This window comes from Micropterus dolomieu, linkage group LG03 (genome assembly GCF_021292245.1).
Source record: "Micropterus dolomieu isolate WLL.071019.BEF.003 ecotype Adirondacks linkage group LG03, ASM2129224v1, whole genome shotgun sequence".
Classification (NCBI taxonomy): domain Eukaryota; kingdom Metazoa; phylum Chordata; class Actinopteri; order Centrarchiformes; family Centrarchidae; genus Micropterus; species Micropterus dolomieu.
The window spans coordinates 16,173,856-16,199,187 of record NC_060152.1 but is presented as its reverse complement, the minus strand read 5'-3'; the positions used below and the strand labels follow the sequence as shown (position 1 = coordinate 16,199,187).

At 42.3% G+C, this 25,332-nt stretch overlaps 2 protein-coding genes across 5 annotated transcripts in view; both read right to left on the bottom strand.

The window, feature by feature from the left end:
• epb41l4b (erythrocyte membrane protein band 4.1 like 4B) overlaps positions 1–8,203 on the bottom strand; it is a 19,768-nt gene extending 11,565 nt beyond the window's left edge. Inside the window, exons 1-9 of the mRNA XM_046044337.1 lie at positions 7,271–8,203; positions 4,923–5,027; positions 4,792–4,834; positions 4,210–4,288; positions 3,887–3,931; positions 2,700–2,752; positions 1,727–1,847; positions 930–1,017; positions 750–838 (exon numbers count right to left, since the gene is read on the bottom strand). Coding sequence (XP_045900293.1) covers positions 750–838; positions 930–1,017; positions 1,727–1,847; positions 2,700–2,752; positions 3,887–3,931; positions 4,210–4,288; positions 4,792–4,834; positions 4,923–5,027; positions 7,271–7,540 — 893 coding nt within the window. The 5' untranslated portion in view covers positions 7,541–8,203. The remainder of the gene's footprint in view (positions 1–749; positions 839–929; positions 1,018–1,726; positions 1,848–2,699; positions 2,753–3,886; positions 3,932–4,209; positions 4,289–4,791; positions 4,835–4,922; positions 5,028–7,270) is intronic.
• A 1,235-nt stretch (positions 8,204–9,438) lies between these two features.
• Positions 9,439–25,332, bottom strand: part of ptpn3 (protein tyrosine phosphatase non-receptor type 3) — a 19,260-nt gene continuing 3,366 nt past the window's right edge. The window contains exons 1-27 of one of the 4 annotated variants that reach the window (XM_046044321.1): positions 23,165–23,322; positions 22,415–22,477; positions 21,778–21,922; positions 20,214–20,348; positions 20,013–20,055; positions 19,704–19,785; positions 18,765–18,809; positions 18,621–18,673; positions 18,330–18,447; positions 18,127–18,214; positions 17,940–18,028; positions 17,786–17,849; positions 17,123–17,325; positions 16,908–17,033; positions 16,580–16,747; positions 15,985–16,087; positions 15,807–15,884; positions 15,598–15,654; positions 14,738–14,894; positions 14,437–14,612; positions 14,063–14,153; positions 13,897–13,958; positions 13,641–13,787; positions 12,810–12,938; positions 11,605–11,750; positions 11,370–11,505; positions 9,439–10,113 (exon numbers count right to left, since the gene is read on the bottom strand). In XM_046044321.1, the coding sequence (XP_045900277.1) occupies positions 10,039–10,113; positions 11,370–11,505; positions 11,605–11,750; positions 12,810–12,938; positions 13,641–13,787; positions 13,897–13,958; positions 14,063–14,153; positions 14,437–14,612; positions 14,738–14,894; positions 15,598–15,654; positions 15,807–15,884; positions 15,985–16,087; positions 16,580–16,747; positions 16,908–17,033; positions 17,123–17,325; positions 17,786–17,849; positions 17,940–18,028; positions 18,127–18,214; positions 18,330–18,447; positions 18,621–18,673; positions 18,765–18,809; positions 19,704–19,785; positions 20,013–20,055; positions 20,214–20,348; positions 21,778–21,846 (2,640 nt within the window). In that variant the 5' untranslated portion in view covers positions 21,847–21,922; positions 22,415–22,477; positions 23,165–23,322 and the 3' untranslated portion in view covers positions 9,439–10,038. Of the gene's footprint in view, positions 10,114–11,369; positions 11,506–11,604; positions 11,751–12,809; positions 12,939–13,640; positions 13,788–13,896; positions 13,959–14,062; positions 14,154–14,436; positions 14,613–14,737; positions 14,895–15,597; positions 15,655–15,806; positions 15,885–15,984; positions 16,088–16,579; positions 16,748–16,907; positions 17,034–17,122; positions 17,326–17,785; positions 17,850–17,939; positions 18,029–18,126; positions 18,215–18,329; positions 18,448–18,620; positions 18,674–18,764; positions 18,810–19,703; positions 19,786–20,012; positions 20,056–20,213; positions 20,349–21,777; positions 21,923–22,414; positions 22,481–23,164; positions 23,323–25,332 lie in introns of those variants that run through there. The other 3 variants (XM_046044320.1, XM_046044322.1, XM_046044323.1) reach the window with 3 other exon arrangements.

Sequence of the window (25,332 nt, the reverse complement as noted above, 5' to 3'; positions counted from 1 at the left end):
CTTCCCTTCGCCTCTCTATTAATGTGCTTGAACACAGAGCTCTGTGAACAGCCAGCCTCTTTAGCAACGACCTTTTGTGTCTTGCCCTCCTTGTGCAAGGTGTCAATGGTCGTCTTTTGGACAGCTGTCAAGTCAGCAGTCTTCCCCATGATTGTGTAGCCTACAGAACTAGACTGAGAGACCATTTGCAGGTGTTTTGAGTTAATTAGCTGATTAGAGTGTGGCACCAGGTGTCTTCAATATTGAACCTTTTCACAATATTCAAATTTTCTGAGACACCGATTTTGGGGTTTTCATTAGTTGTCAGTTATAATCATCAAAATTAAAAGGAATGAACATTTGAAATATATCAGTCTGTGTGGAATGAATGTATACATTATACAAGTTTCACTTTTTGAATGGAATTACTGAAATAAATCAACTTTTTGATGATATTCTAATTATATGACCAGCACCTGTAATACTACAATAAATCAGTAGGCCTTGCCTGCAGTTTTAGGCTATGTTGGTGTGCAGATAAATATTGAACTTATTCATTTATACAATTACTGCCGTTTAGTCCAGAGCCAGAAAGCATGTTACGTTACTATAACAACCAAGCATATTGTAAAATGTGTTAATAAGAAGATTCTGATGTTTATTGCCAATTTCTATTGAGTGTTACATAATATAAAAATGTTTTAACGTGGTGTTCGCCACAGCATCCACTTTGGGAACCACTGGATTAGAGATGCGTTCGATGTGCTTACCAAAAGAAGAGGCCGATTTTGTTGGAGCCTTCAAATACTAAGATGCCAGTAGGAGTGAGACCCAGTGCATATTCTCCTCCATCTCTGCCCTAAAGACAACACACACACACACACACCTTTAATTCTCAAACACACCTGGAACGTAGTGTGTCTTGATGATAATAAAATACACTCACACACCTTGACAAAATGCATGTCTACTCCATAAAGCTCCAACCACTTGCATTTGTTGAGAAAAGAAATCTCTGCCTGAGACGGGCTCTTTCCCCTGCGGATTTAAAATAAGACAACATGTTGAGTTTTCACAACAAAAACATCACTCCCTCTGGCACCTCACTTCTGACAAAAAAGTAAACTATCAGTAACAACATTTCATGACCTCTGCAAGTAAGCTCTAAGAGAAATACTCAGTGGGTAACCTTGTTGCTGCATCCCTAACTCCATCTTGGTGTTGTACGTAAGAATGACTGTGAATTCGAGTGTGTGTTTGTCCTTATGTGGATCAGTCGGCCTCAGTGAAGCACAGCATATGTGTATATAATCTAATCCGAGATGGGAGCAATCAAACCGCGGCTGGGTTAAATACTGCTCGGAATCAATCAAGACCCTCCAGGGATTAATCCCTTAATCCTTCATACAGGCCAGTGAGAGCGAGGATGAGGAGGAGAAAAAAGGGAAGGGAAGTGAAATTTCCTCAGTGGAAACGCTGGCGCTGAAAGGCACCAGTGGAATGACTTCCTTTCCTGCACAGTGCTCTGCTTTTTGCCCCAGTTGTTTCATCCATTGAGGAGATAAACCTGCTCAGGTCAGATAGCTGGCCACTGGAAAGCCGCCAGTAAGTTACTGTGACTTACTTTGTGTGGAAATGTTTACGTTTCCCTAGCTGAAAAGTGAAAAAAAGTCTGAAAAAATACCATTTTCTACAACTGTAAACGTTTAAGGTAAAGTCTGGCACTGAATTCAACTTTTGGACTGACCTGAGCTCCAACCACCTGCCGAAGATGTCGGCCTCCATGACCTCAGTCTGTTTGGGACTGAAACGAAACTCTGACACCAGCACAGGAGAGTGCTCCAAGGGATCGCAGTCTCCCAGCTCACCTGGATATGGACCGAGACATTTAAAAAGAATACAGGAGAGCAGCAGTCATTCTTTAAACATGAAATAACCCACTCATCCGCTTACAAACATGAAGTTAAGGTAATAAACTAGAGTAAACTCAGGGGTTTTGCTGCAACAGCTTTATTTGGTCTGGTATGACCAGGAGCGTACGGTGGCTTATGTTAGCAAATCATGGATAGATATTGGTGGGTAAGTGACATTACTGAGCCAAGTTGACTGTATAACTCTTTCCTACTTGTGCAACTGTTACACATGTTATATTTTATCATTTTTATCATTTTATCAATTATTATCCGTGTGACTACTTTTGGCCACAGTTCAGCAAAAGTTACATAGTCTGTCTTTAAAGCTGCATATTCCTACATGTTCACCCTGCACAACTGTATATGAACATCTAATAGCAGATTGAAAACTTCTATTGACTCCTTAATTGGTTTTATTTAAAAACACTGTTTTCCTTGTTTGTACATTTAAGGAAGCCCTGACATTTGAGATTAGGCTGCAGTGGGTAAACGTTTTTAATGCATGGAACAAATTTTTGTACTTCATCATATTGTACTTTTGAATGCATCCAGCTAAGCTTATTGCTTGTCCTCTGTGATTGATTTTCCACTGACACAGATCATACATTTCTTGTTTTTTCCCCCAATCATGGATGTCAACATCTGTCTCAACACACCATTGAGAAAGAGTTTTGAAAACACAACTACCTTAACACCCACTGATAAATGAGACAATAAATAAATAATCAATATGCTTTGGAAAACAGTTAGCAGTAATGTAATACATGATTTGAAAGTTTGATAAGTGACGATGTCAAGTCTACTTACTTTGTAAACAATATGCCGCCAGCTCTACTGAGACATCATACGGACATTTCAATCTGACATGAGAAAAAGAGACACTGGTGATGAGCGGTTTTTAGTGGGAGTGAATCCAACCTAACACACTGTCATTCCTATGCTGTGTTCACATTATCATGTGTCTCAAAGACATCAGTCTGTCTGAATGCCCTACACTGTGTTTGTGCCCATGTCAAGGAGGAGAGGAGCAACCCTTTTCCTAAAATAAGCAGCCCTCTCCTGTTCCTGATCTTGAGCTTTATAATAGAGCTGGACTCTGGGGATCCATGGCCCACATAAAGCCAGGAGGAGGGAGAGGGGTAACACACTGTCTGAGTGTGTGTTTGCACGCGCAGGTTTGTGTTTGTGTGTGAAAAGCAGGCTCCGCTGTACAGAAGTCCCCAAAACAAGATATAAAGTGAATGTTTTTTTCAGTTTTAGTTGACGTGTGGTCAGATTTAGGCGTGTAGATCCAAGGTTACGGTGTGCAAATTAATTTATCTTAACAGTCTTAAACGTCTGCAAACTACAAAGTTGTACATTTATTTGAAAAACTGTATTTGACTACTCACTTTTACTCTTTTTGATTACTCACACTTTTCAGAAAGTGTTGTAAATTAATTCAGTTATTTACTTTTACTCTACCAAGCATCTTCCATTACATTCCAATAATGAGGTCAAGATTTCCTAAATACAGAGGGACCTTTTTTGTAGAACTCATTGACTGTCTATAACATATAGGTAGAATTTAAAGTAGCATATTTTTGCGGGGGGGTGGGTCCAACGGTAACAAAATCCTCCTACCTGCATGCTCACTAATTATCACATTGTTGAATCTGTACAAAAACCAAGGTAGAAAAACAGCATAATGCAATGTTACGATGGGTCATGTGCTGGCTCATGGCCGGAGCCCAGACGTCACCGCGAGGTTATTATGCAACTGTTGGATTTTGTTGCGTTTGGACAGAGCCACAATAGTTATTTCCCCATTCCCAGTCTTTATGCTAAGCTAAGCTAACTGTTGGCTAGATGTCGCTTCAGGTTAATCGTGCAGACTTGAGTTTGGTATCAATGATCACATCTAACTCTATGGTGTTATATGTGTTTACATATACACAATATATTAATTTTTACATGACACATTTGTGTGCATTAAGAGCGACAAAGGAACTTACTTGCCAGACAGAATATCTTGTCGAAGCTGCAACACAAAGAGATACCTGTTGGTGTAAAAAACAAAACACACACACAGTGAGTGAGAGGCTCACACAGAATAAGAACATAAATCAATTGATGTATCACAGGCTTTTCCTCATCCCTGACACATAATGTGTTTTAACAAGTCTCCGTCCATTTGGCCTTGATTTGAATCTGCCCACAGCAGCAAAGTTAATTAGCCTCGCGTCCCCTTTGGCCTTCCACACAGGGCTCCTGAGGAAACTGTGTGTGTGTTCATGTGCACCCGTGTATGTGTGATTTGTGTGCATGAGATTTTTACCTTGTAAATTCCTCATGCAGGTTATTTGGCTCTGAAGAGTAAAATTTCACCCTGAAGAACAGTCTGTATGGAGGCCCGTCTAACAGAAATAAACAGAGAGAACAAACTGATGGGAGGTGGAGAGACTGAAACAGTAATTTATTGAAAATGAATTCATTCAATTCTAATGTTTTATGTGATCCACTTTATCTCATCCAGCCCATCCATCACTGTCGGCCCGGCCATAGATCTTTATTCACCCACATTTTCTTTGTAACCTACTTTCCAGTTTCTTTCCTGTTTCACTTTAACATTGGTAAGAATTTCTTTTAGGCTCCTGAATTACAACTCAGTGAAAAAAGGACCCAGCAGACAAGTGGAACAACATCAGTGTCTCCCCCCTGCCCCTCCTGTACCACTCATCCCTCTGTTACAAGCTGGAGAGCAAACAAGGGTACGGCTCATAATGCACATGCTAATCACCATGTCAACATTGGATAATGCGCCACCTGCTCCCCACTCACCTGCTTCCACATGTAACATACAGTACACTGCACATTTTCCTGCATACACAACAAAAGCGGGCTGGTGAGTTGAACTTACCTCGAATCTGTTTCTTTATAAGCTTTGACATATCCAGCCAGTGCTAAAAGAGAGACAATAATAAAAAGGTGAGTTACATCAGCGTGTGGTCAACTGTGACAGAAGTTAAGAGCCTATTGTTTGTTACTCACTGAGACTTGTTCTGTGTCCATGTACTGCAATCCAAAGTAGTCTGTCTCGACCAGATCTATGTGATACATGATCTGGTCAAAAAGGTCCTGGCCTTTGGACTTACTCTACAAGGAAGAAGAACAGTACTTTAGTTTCATGCACTTAAAAAAATCTCCCGATCGCGTTGTGATGAATTGAGTCTTAAAACGGTGTTTCAACATTCATGTTGCATGTTGTTCCAGGTAATATAGGCAGGAGTGTCCATAACAGGAGCAAAATGACTTCAAGTTGATGTGAAAGCAGTTGTTTGTGTGTGTGTGTGTGTGTGTGTGTGTGTGTGTGTGTGTGTGTGTGTGTGTGTGTGTACATCTGGGTCATGATAAGAAGCACAAGCTCCCGGGGGAAAGACACTTATTCTTTGTCAATAACACACACACCTGCATAGTACAACTATACCTAACCCCAGCCTGACCCATTTAACACGCAGTGGGCGTGTGGAAAGATGACAGCCTTGTACTTTGGATCCTGATAACCAGTCTAAACTTCCCGGTGAGTGTATGAATGTGTGAGGAAATCAGTGGTATTAAGGGATTGGGGACAGAAAAAATAAATAAATAAATCACCAGAATGCTCTTGCTCATTCTGCCGCATGTAGTTTAGAGAGGCTGATTGAAATCACAGCCTCTATCACACGCAGTGGCAATAATATCACACAGGGAAGAGAATATTTGATTGTTCATGTTTTGGCTACACTCAGCCTTAAGTGACAGACTAATGAGCTATAGTAAGGGAGTTTCAGTTCTGTTCAGTGCACCTGACATGCACAAACTTGTTCCAACACATCTTTGACTAAGCCGCCAGATTGACAAGCCCTGTGTCATTCTGTCATTGGATCTGTAATATCTTGGCACAAGCTGTGGCTTTGTGTTATTGCTGTAATCTCCCTGCAGGACAAGAGAAACACTCTCTACCCTGATAACCCACGATACACCGGCCGAGCGTTTATTAGGTGACGCATGCTCGCAGCAGCTTTGGTGACACACGCAACCTTCAAAATGAAAACATCTTACGAGAAGCCACTTACGCACGAATGCCCACACAATCGCTCATCATCCCACCTACCCCTCTTACACTCGTAGCACTCGCCTGTGACACAGAGTCCCCACGGTGGTAAATCAGATCAGGGAGTCGGGGAATAAAGGAAGACAAGAACGAGGTGGATGGAGAACAGGAGGAACATAGGAGGAGGAGGAGGCAGAGTGTGAAAGAGTAAGATGATGAGCAAGGGAGCAGGCCACAGAGGGAGAGTAAAAGAAGATTAGGAGGGAAGTCAAGGGGAAGAGCGGAGATTGCCTGAGGAAGATCAGATTCAGGCAAACAGACTGACGGGAGTGAGAGAGAGAGAGAAGAAGAAATTAAAAGGACAATGGTATAAAAGAGCAAACAGGAGGGGGCAGCTTCAGGTCTGTCTTGGGTGGATTTCCCAGCAGTCAGAATGGGGAAGTAATGTGATGAATTGGCTGATCATAACACCATCTGGAGCAGCACCTCTTACTGTACAGGAAGAGACACACTTGCGAACACACACTTATACTATATAGGCCACTATGATCCTACAGGCAGTGAAACTTTGTTAATGGGTAAATTAATTGAGCCAAACCTTAAACACACACATTTTAGACACATATTGTTGTCAGGAAGAAACTAAAGGTGATTGCATGATTGGTGACTCCGTTTGTAATTGCCTAGCCCATTAAATGTCAAAAATGTGGGAAAAACACCAAAAGCTATGTCTCAGATCTCAATATAAGGTCTTCAAGTTGCTAATTTTGTTTGGCGACCAGTCAAAAACTCAAATGTATTCAAGTTACAGTGATGTAAAATGAGAAAAGAATGTTTGAGCAGCAGGGATTTGCGAGTTTTGGGCATATTTTCCTTTAAAACAGTTAAGATATAATCAAAATAGCTGCTTATTAATGTTTCTGCTTTAAACATACATATTTTCTAACCAGGGTTGTGTTCAATTCAACTTTTACTATGATAAAATAAATTCAGATCACACTGGGTTGCAGTTTCTTCTTCTATTTTGAATTTAAAAAGTTTAAAGTAAATTGACAACTAGCCTGACTCCCGGATAAATATAAATAATCGCAAATTACATTCAGTGCTGTAACCTGTCTCTTATTTTTGCGGGGACCACCAACACCAACACCCTACAATGTCCCCACGGGGTCCCCGGGCCGCGTTTTGACACACACTGACCTAGGCTACCACCTAGTCCTGCGCCATGTCAGGCTACTCTGTTTACACACTCTGCCGGCCAGTGTAAACAGCTGTCAGCACACCTGCCAGGCTTCAGCGCACTCACAGGCAAATCTACATTGACATCCGAGCCGTCCAGCAGCAGGACGCGGCAGGTGATCGTGGTCCTCGCCGTCCCGGCCGCCGGGATGTGAACCGACGCTCCCCCGGAGACCACGGCGGGCGCGTGTACGACCTGCTGCTGATGGGCCAGGAGCACGGGGTTCCCGGTCACCCCTCCTTCTCCCCCCCCTTTCCCGTCCCGTTCGTCCCTGTCTCTCGTCTGGAAACGGCTCCGGGAGCGGCGGCTGAACGTCCGGCGCAGAAAGCCCATCATCTTCCTGATCCACGAGGCGAGGAGGTCCGCGCTGCGTCCGTGAAAACTGTTCCACACAACAGCCGGTGCCGCCGGGGTCCTGCTTCTGTTGCTGCTGCCGCCGCCTCCTCCTCCTCGTCCTCCCAGGGGCGAGGAGTCACTTAGCAGGCGCGGAGGAGACTTCAGGGCTGCCAATCAGTCCTCAGGCTGGATGTCGGCAGCAGCGGGGGGACTCCAGCCGCATACTAATGAAACTCACACAGATCAACCACCGAGGCGCCAACCAGTTGATTTCCAATCATTCGGCCCGGTGTGAACGACAGGACTCTTTCGCGGAAATACAAGCAGCACTCCTCCTCCTCCCCGTCCTGTCCTGTCCTCTCCCGTGTACCTGCCTCCTGCTTTGCTCGCTGTTGCGCACCGACTCTAAAATTCGCTGAGAAATCCCGTCCGACGCTCCGCAGTGGGAGCCCCTGAGTCACACGGAGCCGGGGAGGGAGGAAGAAAGTCTTGTCACCTCTGGACCGGACCGGACCCCGGTGGTTGTTGTTGCTTATTACCGACGGCAAACCGAAACTAGTCTACCTCACAGGTAAAAGTCGAAACTGGACAAACAGTGCGATCTGCGCCTGCGTAAAAACACAGCGCAGAACAAACTTCTGTTCCTGTCGCCTGGCCGACCCATCAGCGCCAGTGTACCAGCGCCACCTGTCTGTCATGGGCCCCCCTCTCGAGGGAGCTATCAAACTACAAGGAATACAATTCTAGCAAGCAATATTAACTATTTTATTTATTTTTTGTTGGGTAAAAAATAGGTCTACTCTTAATTAAATTTTATTGCATCTAAACATTTTGGAGTCAGCCCATAATTTACCGGCCATGTTTCGCCTAGGTTATTTTTATGACTTGCAAGTTTTATTTTGAAATATAAAATCAGTACTGTAAATTAAAAAAAAAAATACAGTTTATTTCCAAACATATAGCCTACCTTCCCAACTCTTCCAATCCCCACACCACACAACCACATTGGGGTCAACCAAAATAAGTGGCTTCCATGGAAATAAAGAGAAAAAGAAACTATTCAATTCTGAGAGAAAGTGCAACACCTTAACTCCACCTCATCCTTTTTAATACATTTACAAACAAAATATTCATGCCCTACTTGAGGGAATATTTTTCTCTCCTGTTATCCAATAGGACCTTCTTTCATATGCAGCAACATTTCCTTAGGCTACTCTATCGCCCAATCCTGAAAAGACAGTTGTCCAGGCGTCTTCCGATTCCTGAGAATAATTTTCTGTCCATCAGTCCATGTGTACATTTTTAACTGCATGACATCAGTAGTAGCCACAGATCTGCTCTTCCTCTACAGTAGAAACACACAAACCCTCAGATGTGCACTTCTTGGACACAACCTTACAAATATGTGTTTTTGTGCATCAGTCTGTTGGTTCTGGATGTGATTAATGTAACTTATGGGTGAAATGATGACATTCTCTTACACATTTTTGTGGTATTAGGCTCATCAGTGGGTACTTTGTAAATACTTTACCAACCTTCAAGCCTGCATCACACTGTACCCTTATGAAAAAAGAAACACGAATATAACACCATGAATTACACAAGTCCTCATGGGACTATTACATGCTTAAGTGTCTTTTTAAGTCAGTTTTTTTTCTCATAACCAGATTTGTGAGGGCTGATTTGTTTTGATACCAGCTTTAGATTCACTCAGCTGAGGGTTTAATAAGCACACAACTCTTCAGTGAGCAGCTTTATTCTGCAAGATGTGAAAGAGACTAGTATTGCCTAGAAGATACTGTCGAGCCTTTGAAGAATCTCAACAGAAAGTGACATATCACCATTTAATTATCTAATTTATAACGTTCACCATCAGATGAAATGACAAAGCAGACATGTCGATATAAATCAGTGGGTTTATTTAGTGTCTTAATAATTTAAGAGTGTTGAACAGTGAGTTTGATTATCCTCTGGTGGACCACCATGACCTTACTGCATTTACTATAGTGATCTAAAGGCTGCCTTGCTCTTTGTCTTTGGACACACAGATAAACTATACATTATAACGATCCAGGTCTGCCTCTGCTGCCCTGTTCGATCCATCGACTGGGAGGCGTTGGTTTTTAAGGCACACATAGCTTTATAAGTAGAGGCAACATTCCTGAGTGGCCTCTTGGACAGAAATTAGCAGCTCACATCAGTCTTACATCAGTCTCTATGGAGACCGAAGCTTCTACAAGTTCAATGCACTATCATTAAAAACTAAGCCAGACTCGGTGTATGATTCATACTCTCACACTGAATCTAGCTGCACAGATCACAGACAGCTGTGCTCTGAAGCTAGTTACACTCTCATAATCCAGTCTGGGTGCCAGTCCCATAGGCGCTGACAGAGGTTAATCTGTTACAGCACTGGAAGTCCCTTTGTAGAAGTCGCTTGCAATGAGATGAGGCTGAAACGGTGAGTGTGTCTGTTCTGATCCTGTTGCTGATTTGGGCTACGGTGCAGTAGGTCCCTCCTGTTTCTCTTTGTAGACTCGCACAATGGCCTCGCACACAAACTGGAACTGACACTGAAACACACAACATATTGAGTGTTTTTTTAGCTATTCGACAACACTGTAACACTGTAATTCTGGTTATATTCTGTATTTGTCCATCCATCCATCCATCCATCCATCCATCCATCCATCGTCAACCGCTTATCCTGCGTACAGGGTCGCGGGGGGAATGTTACAGACAGGTTAAGGAAGCTGGAAAGTATTGAGACACATTGTTGATTTTGGTTTTGTCATGTGATTAGTTAAAGATAAGACACACCTAATAATACCAGCCTAACCCCTCAACATGTGGATCCTTAACATGGAGATTTGTCCTCTGACTGTGCATATTTGCCATTACTGTCAGACACACAAACACGTGAGGGAAACCTGAGGATGCGTTCCATCTGCACAAAAATATCAGAGAGGGCACCTCAGAGGCTGGATCTCCTTTCAAAATAAGGGTGATAGTGGTAGCAGTTGTGGCCTAGAAGCAGGCTTTTGACTGCAGGGCTGCCATATTCCCAGCACTGCCTACCATCAACACTTTCCTCTCCCTCGACAGATACCACTGAGGTGCCACAGAGCACGGCTTCCAACCTCCTGCTCATCAGCCATCAGCATTATACCGTGGCAGCAACATACCTGTGAATTAATTAAGGTTAAAGATGAAAGGGCCTCACAGATGTCTTAACTGTGACATTGGCCTTTTAAAGTAATTCTGGGTGCAACCTCCTCTCCCTTATGAAAATTCCTGAAGTTATTTGTGTGGTATTTGTAGCAAAACTCTAAACATCAGACACACTTCACAATCCTGAGGCTGAAACCAATACATCCAGTTCAACAGCAGCTATTGAGCCAAGAGAAAGCATTGCAATACAAAAATGCAAACACTGTAAAAAGGAAACGGGCACCCTGCAGCTTATAATTTTGAAAGGAGAAACATACCCTGTCCAACTATAACAAGCTCAACACGTTTCACCCAAAACAAGATCTTTACTTGCACTCATTTGTTAATTAGTACTTCCCCACAAACGCTAATGTTCTCTGCGGTTACATCCTGCCTTATGCCAAGCCCTTAAGCTAAGAAAAAAGGTTTCAATCAACTGACTGATACTCTTATAAATTGAACTAAAACAAAGTGAACAGAAGCTCAAGTCCAGTTACAAGGTATCATAACGCAATAAAATAAAATAAAGATTTTAATAATGGGGAGAAAAATCACTGTGGCCACTACGTAAATATAAGCCAAGCTTTTTAGCATAAACCCTTGCTGTGTTTCTCTGTACCGTGGTCTGAACCATCATGGCTCGCTGATCTCTCAGTGTTTTGACAATGTCCAACGGGAACACTGGCCGACCCTCATCCAACAGAGTCAGCGCCGTTTCCATGGTGATCAGAACACCTGTGCGTCCAATCCCAGCGCTAATAGGGGGAATTCAAAACAAAGACAGCATTAAGCGCACAGTAGAGGCGGGCACAGTGCATGCTGGGAGTGTTCAGTTAAGAGTGTGTGTGCGTTACCTGCAGTGTACCAATAGTGGCTCTTCACCTCTCCTCCTCTCCCTGACCGAGCTGATGAACAACAGGAAGTCTGAAGGGTCATCGGGTACGCCGTGGTCTGGCCACGCAACATACTGCAGGTGTGTGACTGCACGTTCCTCATGCAGCTAACACACACACACACACACACACACAAAAAAGAAAGACAGATAATCAGAGAAAATTATTGCATTGCATAAGGTGTAACCTAAATCAGATTAACACTGCAGCGCTACAGGCTCAAACAGAGGGTGTAGTTGAAAAAACAGAGCAGGTGAGGAGACCAAACCTGCACGTGACCAGTAGGTGACACTGAAATTAGGAAGTGAAGAGGGACACAGTGAGATGAAAACAGAAAAACTGGTGGGGAGGAGAAAGGATAGAGGAAAAGACCAGAGCTGTTTCTAATGATCATGTGGCCTGTGACTCCATGCAGGGATTAACTCGCTCCGCCAGAGGAACAGATGGGCCCACACAGCAGTATCTGTGTATGTTGTGTGTGTGCATTCAGACTTCATGCCTCCTTGAGAATTATTGTTTATTTACCTGTTCCCCATGGAAGTAAATGTGGAAAAACAGCTCCTTTAATCTGATTACCTACCATATAAACTTCTCAGAAAGGCCTGCACGCCAACTCAACCACTCGTCCCACACATGAACATGGGCGTGCCACAAGATTTGTTAATGCACACAAATGCACACACACCGACCAAACCACCCACACGGAAGTGACTGTATGTTGCCTGCAGATAGTTTGCCAGGAGTGGCTGCTGCCTGTGGTGAGCTCTGTTATGTGACATATGGCTCAAACATGGTACATGTCAAAACAGAAAGGCTCCACATTGTGTGACCATAGTCATGCTTGGCTCATGTCTCATGTGGATATGAAAGCAGGTGTGAACTTTGCACTTGCACTAGATCAATCTGCATATATAGGATCAGAAAACAGTAATCGTCACAATATCCTAAAGCTTAAGGGGATGTATTGTCCAACCAAAAGCCAAAATATTGAATTGACTACAATATTAAGACAAAGACAAGCAGCACATTTTCATAAACAAGAGAATGTTTAGATTTTGTACGTTAAAAATCACTTAAACGATTATCAAAGTAGTTGCCAATAAATCATCTGTTGACTGACTAAGTGATTAATCGACTAATCATTGCAGCTCTGTTTGCAACTGTACCTGTGTGTGTGTCAGCGTGAACTGTCGCGTCACATACGCCAGGTTACACTCCTCCGAGTGACACTTCACCCGCATGTGCCCGTAATCCTTAGCTTCTGGCGGATGCGGCCAGTACTGGTGGCACTTGGTCTGCAAGCGTATATGACATCACCGACAAATTACATTACATCTAACATGAGTCATCAGTCAGGGCTCAATTTACTACTGCTGCTGCATCAGCTGCGCTCCGCTCTCATGAAATCAAACTCATATTCAACAGCTTGGTTATGTTCCGGCTTGGAAGTCTGAGGAACAGAAAGCAATTCATCAGGAGCAGGATGTGAACTGATTGTCAAATCGTGTGTGTGTGATCCTCAAGTAGAGAGAAACTTGGGGCACTTGGCAAATATCAGGGAAATGATCAATTAATGACAGCATCTGGTTACCAAGCAACAGCTGAGAAAGAGACATCTTCATTTAGGGGGACCTTGATATATTGCTGCCTCTGTCTCTGTTACTTCACCCTCGCATGATTTCTCTCATTGGCATCCTGCTCACTTTACATTTAGCTGTTCCCTACACTGTGAAACCCTGTAATTACTCACAACTGTGTCGATGTTTTATTTTTGCGTGCAACCATCACCGCTGAACCCTGTAATTACAGTAATCACGTATCAAATAAAACATCATGTAATAATGTGCAAGTAGCTTTGCAGTAATCACCGTGTTAATGCATCGATGATATCGAGCAGTGTAATTTCGAATGTTCCCCTCGCTGTTTACTCATTTCCATCCCTGTGTAAATGTGGCTGTTTACAGTATAAAAGTATGAACGAGTAGAAGTATATATACCCGTCCCCTCTCTGTCAGAGTTGTTAGCATGATGATGGTGTGTATCTGTTGCTCCCAAACAGTCTGCCAAAATTGAGTGCAGGTCTGTGGCAATGGACCCTGAGTCGCAATATAACGTAAACATACACCAGACACTGGGGGCGCCACCTAAGAGACACACAAATAAACACACACACACACACACACACACACACACAGGATGAGTTTACATTAAATGTCAGACAGGGACAAGACACGCAATATCAGAGATGCGCACTGTGATGTGGCTGGCATTGATGTAGTCCTCCTGGCCCCGGAGCACCACTCTGGTAGCATCATCTGAAAGGAGAGCAGCGTGTGAGGGCCAGATAAAGGGGGAGGTGGGGTACCAGGTAGAGGAGAAACAAATGGCTGGTCACACACAGATCATCAGAATAACTCACATGGTAAAACATCCTTATATCGATTCTTGTCCGTGTTCTCAGAGAGCTGAGCACAGCTAAGTGACAGACCAGGCTTCCTCCGGTATAAATTCTAGAAATTACAAGCACACAAACACACACACGTAAACACACGCAGAGAAACATACACAAACAAAAATTACAAATTCCAGGCCAGTCACAATATCTTTGTTTTAGATTGCCAGTTGCCGAGTCCCAGTGAACATTAGAGCCAACATCTGTACCCAAATCAGCACTTTAAAGGCTCGTTATGATCCCCAAATAAGTGAGATGGACAAACTAAGTCCTGCTTAAAATAAAGACGTATTTTGGGCCTGCTTTAAGAGCACGTTCGCTGCCATCTGCATTTCAAATACCTCAAAATGGAAACAGAGCGTGCCAGACTGTATTCCTTTGTCCAGCTGTCTCATTGATTCCTCCAGTGTTGTGACCCGCTCCGACTGGCCAGATGACTGCGGCTTGTTTCCCTGCGATTGGCTGGTGAGTGTGAGGGCAGGAGGTAACTGCAGCAGGGGTGCCACCCGGCCAGGACCTGTAATACAAGGACAGTTCAAGGCTGTGATAAATATTCATAGAAACATGCCAAGACAGTGCGCAGACTTGGATCACACCCTGCTTCAGCAGTTCCAGACAGAACAGACAGACAGACAGACACACCTTTACGTTTAATAAGCAAGGCCAGCTCTCTGGAGTGCGACTCTCTGCTGGCTCGTATGAACATGACAACCTGGTCATGTGTGTGTTCAGAAATGTCTCGGCCATTGATGAGCACTACCAGGTCTCCCTCCAGGAGTTTGGGCTCACATCGACCTGCCTGCAAAACAACACAGGCTCACTTAAAAGCTGACGTCTCTATACGTCATCTATATTTCAGATTACAGCTTGATCAATAAATCGGCTGATCTTAGCTTATTGCAGATATATCGGTATCAGTGTATGTCAGCTGATAAGTACAAAGAAATACCAAACTAGGTTTGAGGAACTTCAGAAACAGTACCACCATTAGATTTCAACTGTAAAAAGTTTTGCTCAGTATGTATCTTGGTCACAATAAAAAAAATAAATAAACCCAAATCTTTGTGATCTGAATCAAGATATTTTGTTTTGATATTATCATTATCAGGTATCTGATTTTATCAATATCTGTTTCTTTTTTTGAATGATAAATTAATCTGTCTGTGAAAAGTGAAAAAATGTCCTGTGTCCTAAAGCCATAGGTGACGTCTTAAAAATGTCTGTTTTGTCCGACCAACAGTCCAAAACTCAAATACATTCAGTTTCTCATTGGCATTTTTGCTGACTTACACAATTAATCAAAATAGTTGCTAATTAATTTTCTGTCAAGAAACTAATTATATTGGCTTACTTTTACAGCCCTTTTCAGCCCATTTCAGTACATCAGGCTAAATATACATCCACCAGTCCAGACTGTGTTTACATTTCATCAGAAAGCTACTCTGACACAACCAGGAGACACCAGCCCGTCAAAATACAAACACATCTGAGTGCGTTCTTACCGGAGAGTCAGGTTTAACATGGGATATGGCTAGAGGCATCTTCTGATCCACCCCACCCTAGGAGGAGTTGGGAAATGATATGGAGCAAGAGTGGAGGAGTGACAACACAAACGTAATGTGTGTGAGTAAAACAAAACATAAAACATTAAACTTTATGCCTTGTGTAGAGAAGGTAAGAGACACACAAAAAGTGTAAGAGTGGGACCCACTTTAACATTGAAGCCAAACTTGCCCTCGTGATCGGGGGCAATACATATTAGCATCAAGTCACCATCGCCGAGAGCTCCCTGCATAGACACAAGTACACAAGAATCATCTTGCATATGTGCACGCATATGTGGATAGACAGTAAAGCAGTTCTTCAGAGGTGATGATGAGAGAACGGACCTTATCGTAGTGGTGTAAGCTGCGATCACCATCCTCCTCACCTATACTGTCATTAGTTTGCAACAAAGCCCCATCTGTCTCATGGTTGTACATGCCAGAGAGCCTGCAAGAGATGAAATAAAGAGATCACTTTCAATCAATTTTCTCTGATTTGTAGATTAACAGATGACTTTCAGATGAGATCATAATATAATTCTGTTACTCTTATATTGTAATCATTTTTTCTCCTAACATAACACACGTCAGGGCTGAATGATTTGGGGAAAATAATTTCTTTTAACCAATATTGCGATTGTGATTTAAATGGGAATTATTTTCTATTAAAGTTCTACCTGGTGGTCACAGTATTAATCATGCTAGGTTTGTATAATGATCACAAATTGAACCACTCTCTATCTTTCCAAACATCCAGATATCAAAATGATAATTCTTTCTCAAATTAACCATCTTTGGCCGAGGCTAATAAGTGTAGAAAGACGCATGCAAAATGGTACAATAAAAATTATTAATCTTTCAGCCCTAACAAATGTCGCGCCACCAAAGCCCACTCGACTGAGAGGGAGGTTGAGCGTGTGCCTAAGAAGAAGATAGCCACCATTTCTGTTGCGGTGAAGCGTCTCCCTCACTGTCCTTGCTGCTGCTCACAGACGCCCTGTATGTGTAGAAGACATCCTCCCCCTCTGACATGTCTTTCAGGTCATTGCTGAACTCAACCGAGGATGGGCGAGGTTTACTGATGCCGTGGCGAACTCGAGGACTCCGCCTGCCAGAGAGACAAACCATGAGGTCAAAACCAGGTGAGTGTAATAAAATTGTAAAATATTATATTGAATGACAGGACACAAAAGAAAAATGAGATGCTGGGGCCTTTGACAAAAACTGTAGCTTCTCATTATAGCTGGGGATGATTCTACAGGTCGTACCAGTTGGGGGTGGTTGGAGGTGATCTAGAGGGCAGACTCTTGGTTTCAAGATGCTCTGATGAAATCGACCTCTGCAGGACAGGGTTCCACACCATCCCTCCCACCACACGCTGGCACACTGGACCACTGCAAATTAGGAAGGAAAGGAATGAAAATTTGTCCAACTATTTATGACATGAATGCACAAGTGAATGTGTGTCCAGGTGCACGCTCACCTCTCAGTTTTACTGTTGCCGAGGCCCAGGTGTTGTGTTATCAGCTTTCTGTAGGACTGAACTGTGCTGTTATTGTGTTTGGGGGTCCTGGCAGTCCGGCTGGAGCTGAAGAAGGAGTGATGATCCACACATGACCGCCACAGGTTCTTACAGGTCTTGGGGCAAGGCAACACCAGAGGTACTTCACAATCCTGGGTCTCCCCCTGCAACATTTTTTTGTAATGCTTTATAATGTAGATTATATATACATATTTAAGGTCACATTTTTATTATGTAACTTCAGCTGCTCAGGTTGCATTTGCACTCTTCTCATATTTTTAATGAATGATTTATTACTTACTTACTGCCAAAAGTGTGGATATCAATAATTCAGTCAATGCCATAGTCACATCTATGTAGACCATGTGGTAGTCAAGCCTGTATTTGTGAATTTCTTCTTAAAAAATTTAAGTGTTGAGCCTAAATTCCTCTGCCCCACAAGAAAAAAACTTTTCTAATTTTAGCAATAACTAAATCTCAGCTTTCTCATCATTCCAATAAAATGTGCTGATTCCAAACATTTAATGGATTTACCAGCCAAGAGTGTAGAGTAATTAAAATCAGCAGTTTCTTCAGAGCAGATCTTTAACCTATTTGGGACAAATAAACAGTAGAGGGACTCACATGTTTACGTTTCAGATGTATAAGAAAGCGTTTCCTCTTGAATGAAATCTTGATGATGTTTCCCCTGCATGTAAAGAATGCACTTGGCTGGAGGTTTACAGAAAATACAGTACAATACAATACAAGCCGTGAAATTAGTGGCATCATCACTCACCAGGGGAAGAAACTGGAGCAAATCATATTACAGAACATCGCAACACCACTGGAGGCCAAACCTACCATCATGGGGGCATTGTAGGCGTCCTGAGAGAGAGAAAGTGGAGACAAAAAGTGACAAAGTGAGGAAGTTGAGCTAGAGCACGAGATACTACACGACTGTTTAATCGAGGCAATGACACTACCATAGCAGCATGTAGCTCCACTCCATACAACTCCAAGGTCCGTGCTGTGTTGAGGAAACACAACTCTGCCTCGCTCTGCTTAAGCTCCCTGGGAACAGGGAACACACACACACACACACACAGAGTCACATACAACACCAGGAACGTACTGAAACCAATTGTTTTTCAGTGGCAACTACATAATAATGAACTGTCTGAATTACTTGTGCTGTGGATGCAGATCCTCCACTTTAGACAGGAAGTCTTCATCCTGCTCAGGAATGAAGTGGCACTTTGAGAGGTAACCCGGGAGTCGGGACGGACAATGATCCCCCATCTCCGCTGCGGGTGGGTGACAAAGACACTGAGCATACATAACCAGATCCACACACTGACATCTGGGGTACTGTAAGAGAGCTGCTGCTTATTGAGAGCCTCATCAACAAGAATAATTACCCACACAGTCATTATTAAGTCATTAATCATTTGTTTCTCTAGGAAGAGATAGGACTTACACTGCACAGCATAAGAAGCCAGCACTACAGCTGCACTCAGTGGGCACTTCAACCTGCAAATCACAGTCCATGATTCTACATAGTAACAGCTAAATACAAACTGTGCACACAGGCATTGGTGGTTGAGTTTGTGTGATTACTGACCGTCCTTCTCTAATGTCACTCCTGATCTGGAGGAAGTACAGGTGCCTGCAGGGAAGAGAAAAGGGGAACTTTACCAGCTCAAGCCTGTATTTTTTCCCTGCAGAAACCCCTTTAAATATATTGATGTTTTTAGCCACGCTAGCAGCCTGGCTCTAGGGGTGTCAATGTCCTGATTCAAATATGACAACTATTCAGTGGATTGCAATAAAATTTTCTGCAGACAGTCATGGTCCCCAGAGGATAAATCTTACTAATTTCGATGATCGCCTGACTTCATATCTGTCCAGTCAAATTTGTATCTTATCCTAAGAAATATCACAACATCTACAACATAGATTGGCACAACATTTTCTACAGACATTCCTGGTTCCCGGAGGATGAATCCTACTAACTCTGGTAATCCTCTGAGTTTTCCACGAGCGCCACCATTAGGTTAATCTTTGTGTGTTGTGAGTGAAGTATGTCAACAACTAATGGATGGATTGCCATTAAATCAGGTTCACAGGTTCAAGCCCCCATCAGGATGACTTATAGTAACTTCGGTGATCCCTTAACTTTTCATCCAACGACATCATCAGGTCAAAATATGAATTTGTGCAACACTGCAGTTCATGTACAAATATCTTCAAGAAGTCATGGTATTCCCATCAACCAAGGTTGTACTTTGTGTTTAGTGATAATTAGCTAATGTTTGCATGCTCACACGCTAAACTAAGATATTGAACAGGCTAAACATCGCACCCACTGAATACTTTGTCACTGTGAGCATGTTGTCATTAGCATTTAGCTCAATATCCTGCTGTTGGTTTTGCCTCACGGAGCGGCTAGCATTGCTAGCATTTAGAGCTTCCACATCACAAAACATCACATTGTATCACAAAAACAGGAATTTATTGTGTGAGCCAAAACATTGAACTAAAAAAACAAACATACACTAACCTTGTCTGTTCATGCTGCAGAGAGTTGGGATCAGAGATGAAGAATCGTACTCTGAAGTTTAGATAAAAGGGGGAAGCAAGACCTGCAGAGAAATGTAATCTAGTCAAAAATGGCACATATCTAAGGTCAAAAGTTCACATCCCTCATCTACCAGACCTCTTCTCTCCTACACCTCCAATCTATAAAAGTATTGAAATATACTTTAAAACAAAAATGTTTTAAAGTATATTTCAATAAAAATGTTTCTGTCTAGAGAAGTAATTCTTGGTAAAGACAGTGAATTCTCTGGAACCAGAACAAGCCAGATACCTTTTATCTGCTTCTTCAAGGGTTTCTCAGGCTCCAACCATCTCTGAGAGAAAGAAATTCATTAAGTTTAATGGTTAACTGGGGCTAAAATCAGCATTTATGTAAGCATACCCTGTGGTTATCATCGTCTAAACAGCAATCAGCGAGTGCAGTACATTACAATCTTGGCCTAAATGTGCATCAGATGAACAGTGAGCTCACGGGAGAGTGTGTGTTGGCTGTGATAGAGGCGATGGCTGTGCTGGATTCTCTGATCTGCAGACTGAAGAGCTGCCTCTCTTGCAGGCCCAGGTGGTCGCATACTTGGTCCAACAGAACCACACCTTCATCCTGCTTCTGAAAGATGGAAACAACAAATAATATTAATACCAGCCAGAACTTTGAGTGACATTTAACGGTTGCTCATTTGTACATCTAAATATACTGTGTCATATGCTGTAGCACTGCTTAATGTACAGGTGCTGGTCATATAATTAGAATATCATCAAAAAGTTGATTTATTTCAGTAATTCCATTCAAAAAGTGAAACTTGGATATTATATTCATTCATTCCACACAGACTGATATATTTCAAATGTTTATTTCATTTAATTGTGATGATTAAAACTGACAACTAATGAAAATCCCACATTCAGTATCTCAGACAATTAGAACATTGTGCAATGGTTCGATATTGAAGACACCTGGTGCCACACTCTAATCAGTTGATTAAGTCAAAACACCTGCAAGTTTCACTTTTTGAATGGAATTACTGAAATAAATCAACTTTTTGATGATATTCTAATTATATGACCAGCACCTGTATATACATGGATCATTATTATGTTTTAAAGAATGTGTGAGTTTCTCTGCAGTTATCTTGAATGTTAAAAATTGATGTAAATCAGAAAGAAACATCAATAATGCATACTGCCAGGTGAAAATCAGATTTCCAAAAGACCATCTGCAGCACAGAATTCTGTAGTTTAACTATTCATTGTATTATTAATCACTCAGAGGGATAAACCGCAGCTCATTCGCATTTTCTGTTACCGGAAGCGTATTCACGTCACAAGAGGATCGTGTTTACTGTAAACTGCAGCAAACAGTGTGCTGTTGCAGCAGGAAACACAATCATTTTGTATGTTAGTGGACACAACATCCAGGCGAAGATCAGTTTAAACTGGCCTCAAACACCTGTTCTTTTTCAGTGAAAATATGTGAAGAACAAAAACAATAACCCTTATTCAAACAAGAGAAACACAGGAGGCATAAAAAGAGAGTAATGGAGGGTTTAAAATTGGAATCCTTCTGCACATTATACTGTACCACCACAGCGCTCTCCCTGCTCTCCCATCGTTCACATAAAAATGCTGCACAGCTACCGTCCTAGAAAGCAATATTGTGATTGCCGTTCTGCATGCGTGTCAGTGTGTGTGTGTGTGTTGGGAGTATACATACTGCTGTCACACTGCGTATGACCCATAATATGCTGATGGTGAAAAGGCTCCCAAGTGTGACAAGCTCCCTAAGCTGCGAGAGGTTAGCATGTCCTTTAAAAGCCAAGGTCACGGTTTTGAACAAGAGATGTGGATCAATGGGAATGGGAAAGAATAGTTGGCCACCAGATCATGCACTGACAATACGATCATTAGCAGTGCACAGAGACAGATAGGAGCAACACATGATCTCCTCATGGACAGACAGGAAACGCTGTGTTTGTGTGTGTGTGTGTGTGTGTGTGTGTGTGTGTGTGTGTGTGTGTGTGTGTGTGTGTGTTACGCACGCTGACTCTGAAGGTCTCGATTGTGCCGTCCAGCAGCTGAACTAGGCAGAGCAGGTCCGGTTTTGGCATGTCTGTTACCACGGTAACTCTGCCTCCCTCTCAAGAAGACAAACACCCTGCCCTCAGCTCCTCACTGAGAGGGGACCTGGAAACACACACAACCACAAAAACAGTGTCAGATGTTTCCAGGCTGTTGTCTTCAATTGAAGGCACCTCCCTCAGGATGACATTGTGTGGTGAGTAACATATGTGCTGGATGGAGCATCGGGCTGCAGTGAGTAATGCATCGTGAATGCAAAGGAGTGACTGTGTGTGCGTGTATGTGTGTTTGTGTAATTCCTTATTATTTGGCCTGGGTCTGAACATGTCCCTTCCCTCTGCCTGCTGCTCTCCCTCTGTGCCTCTCTGCCTTTCGCAGGCAGCTGAATGATAAGAATGTTAAACATTTTCAGAGTCGAACACGCCCATCTACAGGGCTGCTGACTGATCTCAGAGCAGCCGCTGGACACAATGCAAACATGCACTACTAATGCATGCATGCCAATAACTTACTCTGGCTTTGAGAATACCTATCAATGTGTGTGTGAGTGTGTGTGTGTAAGCGAACACCTATATGCATGCAAGTGTATGCACGTACATGTGTCCTGTGTTGGTTTCCAGGTAAACGATTAATGGATCCAGGCTGGCCTGTCTCTCACTGCTTCTGAAAGGACACAGTTAATGTTTGAACACAGTGACACACACTGAATATATTAAGAGCTGGTCCCAGTTTGATGACTTGTTTTCCATAATAACCCTCGCACAGGCGGGCATCTAATGAATTTACAAGTAAATGTTACATTTAAAAGCAGATACACCACCATGTAGAGACTATGACTTCACTGGGTGTTTTGCATCTTGCATCTATTTCTGATATGTTGAGGTTTGTGGTCACATAACAGCTACAGATGAGGAAATAAGGACAGTCTCACTTTATGATGCTTTTAACACACATGATTTTTCTGCCATGTCGTATCTCCAAGTTAAATGTGTATAAGTCTATTATAGAATGTAAAAACACCTACAACAAATGGTAGAGCTCAAATCTACAGCCTGCTTCACCTTCCAGCCTGCCAATGAATACACAGGGCCTATCTTAGTGTGGAAGGCCCATATTTTTGTTGCCCGACTCCCAATCTGTAACGGACTCTGCGGTGACCCCGCTGTACTTTGAGCCACAGCGCGAACAAGGAACCTGTTGACAACCTGAATTTTTTTGCAGCTACACCCAAAAGGAGGAACTGGCTCCAACTTTCCTCCAACCACGGCTATACTCGTAACTACAACTTGGCCAAGTGAATGTTTTGTTGGGAAGAGAAGGTTTAAAAGACAAAAACAAGATGTGTACCTCAGTCGTCCCGCTTCAGAGACATATCATGATCCTCAGACTGTCCGCCGCGGAAATCTCGGTAGCCTACGGGGTGCGTCGGAAGAGCCAGGTATAGTTAGGTAAATATCCGGGACAAGTTTCTCATCCCTGTCTGCGCTGACTCCGCGCGGCCCCGCCCCTTCGCCGCGCGCGCTCCCGGTGGGATGCGCGCTCAAGGGGGCGCGTGCAAAGTGTTCAGTACAGAGAAATACAAACCATTGCATGAGAACAGTGGAGTAAGAAGTACCAAAGTCAGATCTTTTAGTTAAGTAAAAGTAGCAACACCACAGTGTAGTGTAGTGTGTGTGTGTGTGGGGGGGGCATTTTAATTATTTTGCTAGCTTGTGAACCCTTTATCTTGTGTTATTTTGACTGATACCAATACATTATATCATATTAGTTCATTATATTTTGTATTATTAATATGAATCTGCAAAGAAACTAGAAACTAAAGTTATTATTGTAAATGACCAAAAATGACAATATTTGCCTCTAAAATGTAGTGAAGTAGAAAGTGGCATGATAAGTAAAGTCCAATTACCTCAAATTTGTAGTGTGTACAGTACATGAGTAAATGTACTTAGTTACTTTCCACCTCTGTATTACAATATATTAATTTGGCAGATGCATTTGTCCAAAGCGACTGACAATAAGTGCATTTAAAACATGTTGGAGGAAGAGTTATAATTAAACCCTTTAAAACAAAGACCTAAAATGGTCCGTGGTACAGTACAATTGCTTAGAGATGTGTTTGTTTCTTTTTAAAAACAAGACATAAGTAAGAAAAACAGACATAGTACTCAGTACCTTTAACTGAGTGGAAGTACTAATACCACACTGCAAAAATACTCTGATATATGACAGTGCAGCACCAATGAAGAAAAATCAGTGTTGAATGTGTGAAGCCTAAAATTGCATTCATCCTGACAACTTGTCTTTATAGAAGACACTGGCAGTCTATAATTGAAAAGAGAGCCAGGTCAAAGTTGTAAACCATCTTAGTTAAGGCAAAGCAGGTAAGTGTGGTGAAGTGTTGACCTAACCTAGTCTAAAACAATTTTTTGTTCTTTCTGTGATTGGGATTAAAAACTATTCACTGACAACATGCTGATGGCAATATGCTGTTTTTGCCTATTTATATGAAGATTTAAATTCCTAGTGAAAGAAAAACAGAGAAAAATTTCAGTCTCCTTGAGGAATTCCTCTGGTTTGCTGTCACCATCTATAGGACAGATGAAGTACTTCTGCTGTCATGTGTGTTCAGCATGAAAAATGTACTGTATACTTGAGGTATGCAGATTACTGTATAGAATTACTTGTTCTTGGAAGGAACAGCTTCTTTACTTATCTGACAGTAAAGTTTTTAATTTATTATTATTTTTCCTTTACATATAGAGCCTCATATACCTAAAATAAGATAAACAGACATATAATCTCACCAGTGGTAGACGAAGTATTCTGATCTATAGTAATTCTACAGTGTCTAGTCAATATATTTGGTACAGAAACAGTTAACAGCTCTTGTTCTCTACTACAAGTCCAATGTGTGAGTTTTTTAAACATTATGTCCTCCCCCCTCATTTCCCTTACAGTGATTTGGTCCAGTTGTTTACCTTTTTCAGACCCTGAGCAACTTTTTTTCTAAAAATCACTGATGTTTTTATCGTCCTTCTCCACACAGTAAAAATCTTATTTTGAAAACATAAGCACAAGTATTATGAGTGAAATTTACTTAAAGTCAAAAAGTGAAAGTAGGCCTACTAAACTTACTTTTGGTAAAGCTGTGAAATAAAGTAGTGGTGCACTACACTTGAGTCATTATAGAAACCAGGCAGTCCCTTTGTGCTTCAGTCTAGCTTGTGCCTAAAGTCTATTTTTGCTGCTGAAGCAACACTGAAACCAAGCTGCTTTGACCCAACATTTCCAAGGTCAACAAGAAATCTGTCTGCAGCTGACATGACTCCCAGATGTCTGACTGTATGGAGACAACTGTGAGTAAAACAAAACAAGATGGGACTCCAGGACTTCAGTCAGTTGTGATGTGTTTGACTCAACATTTGTTTGGCAGTCTGAAGACATGAAGGTTGACTTTGGTTCATCTTTTCCTCCTGTTAGGCATCCTGCTGGAGTAGAAAATCTGGTAGGGG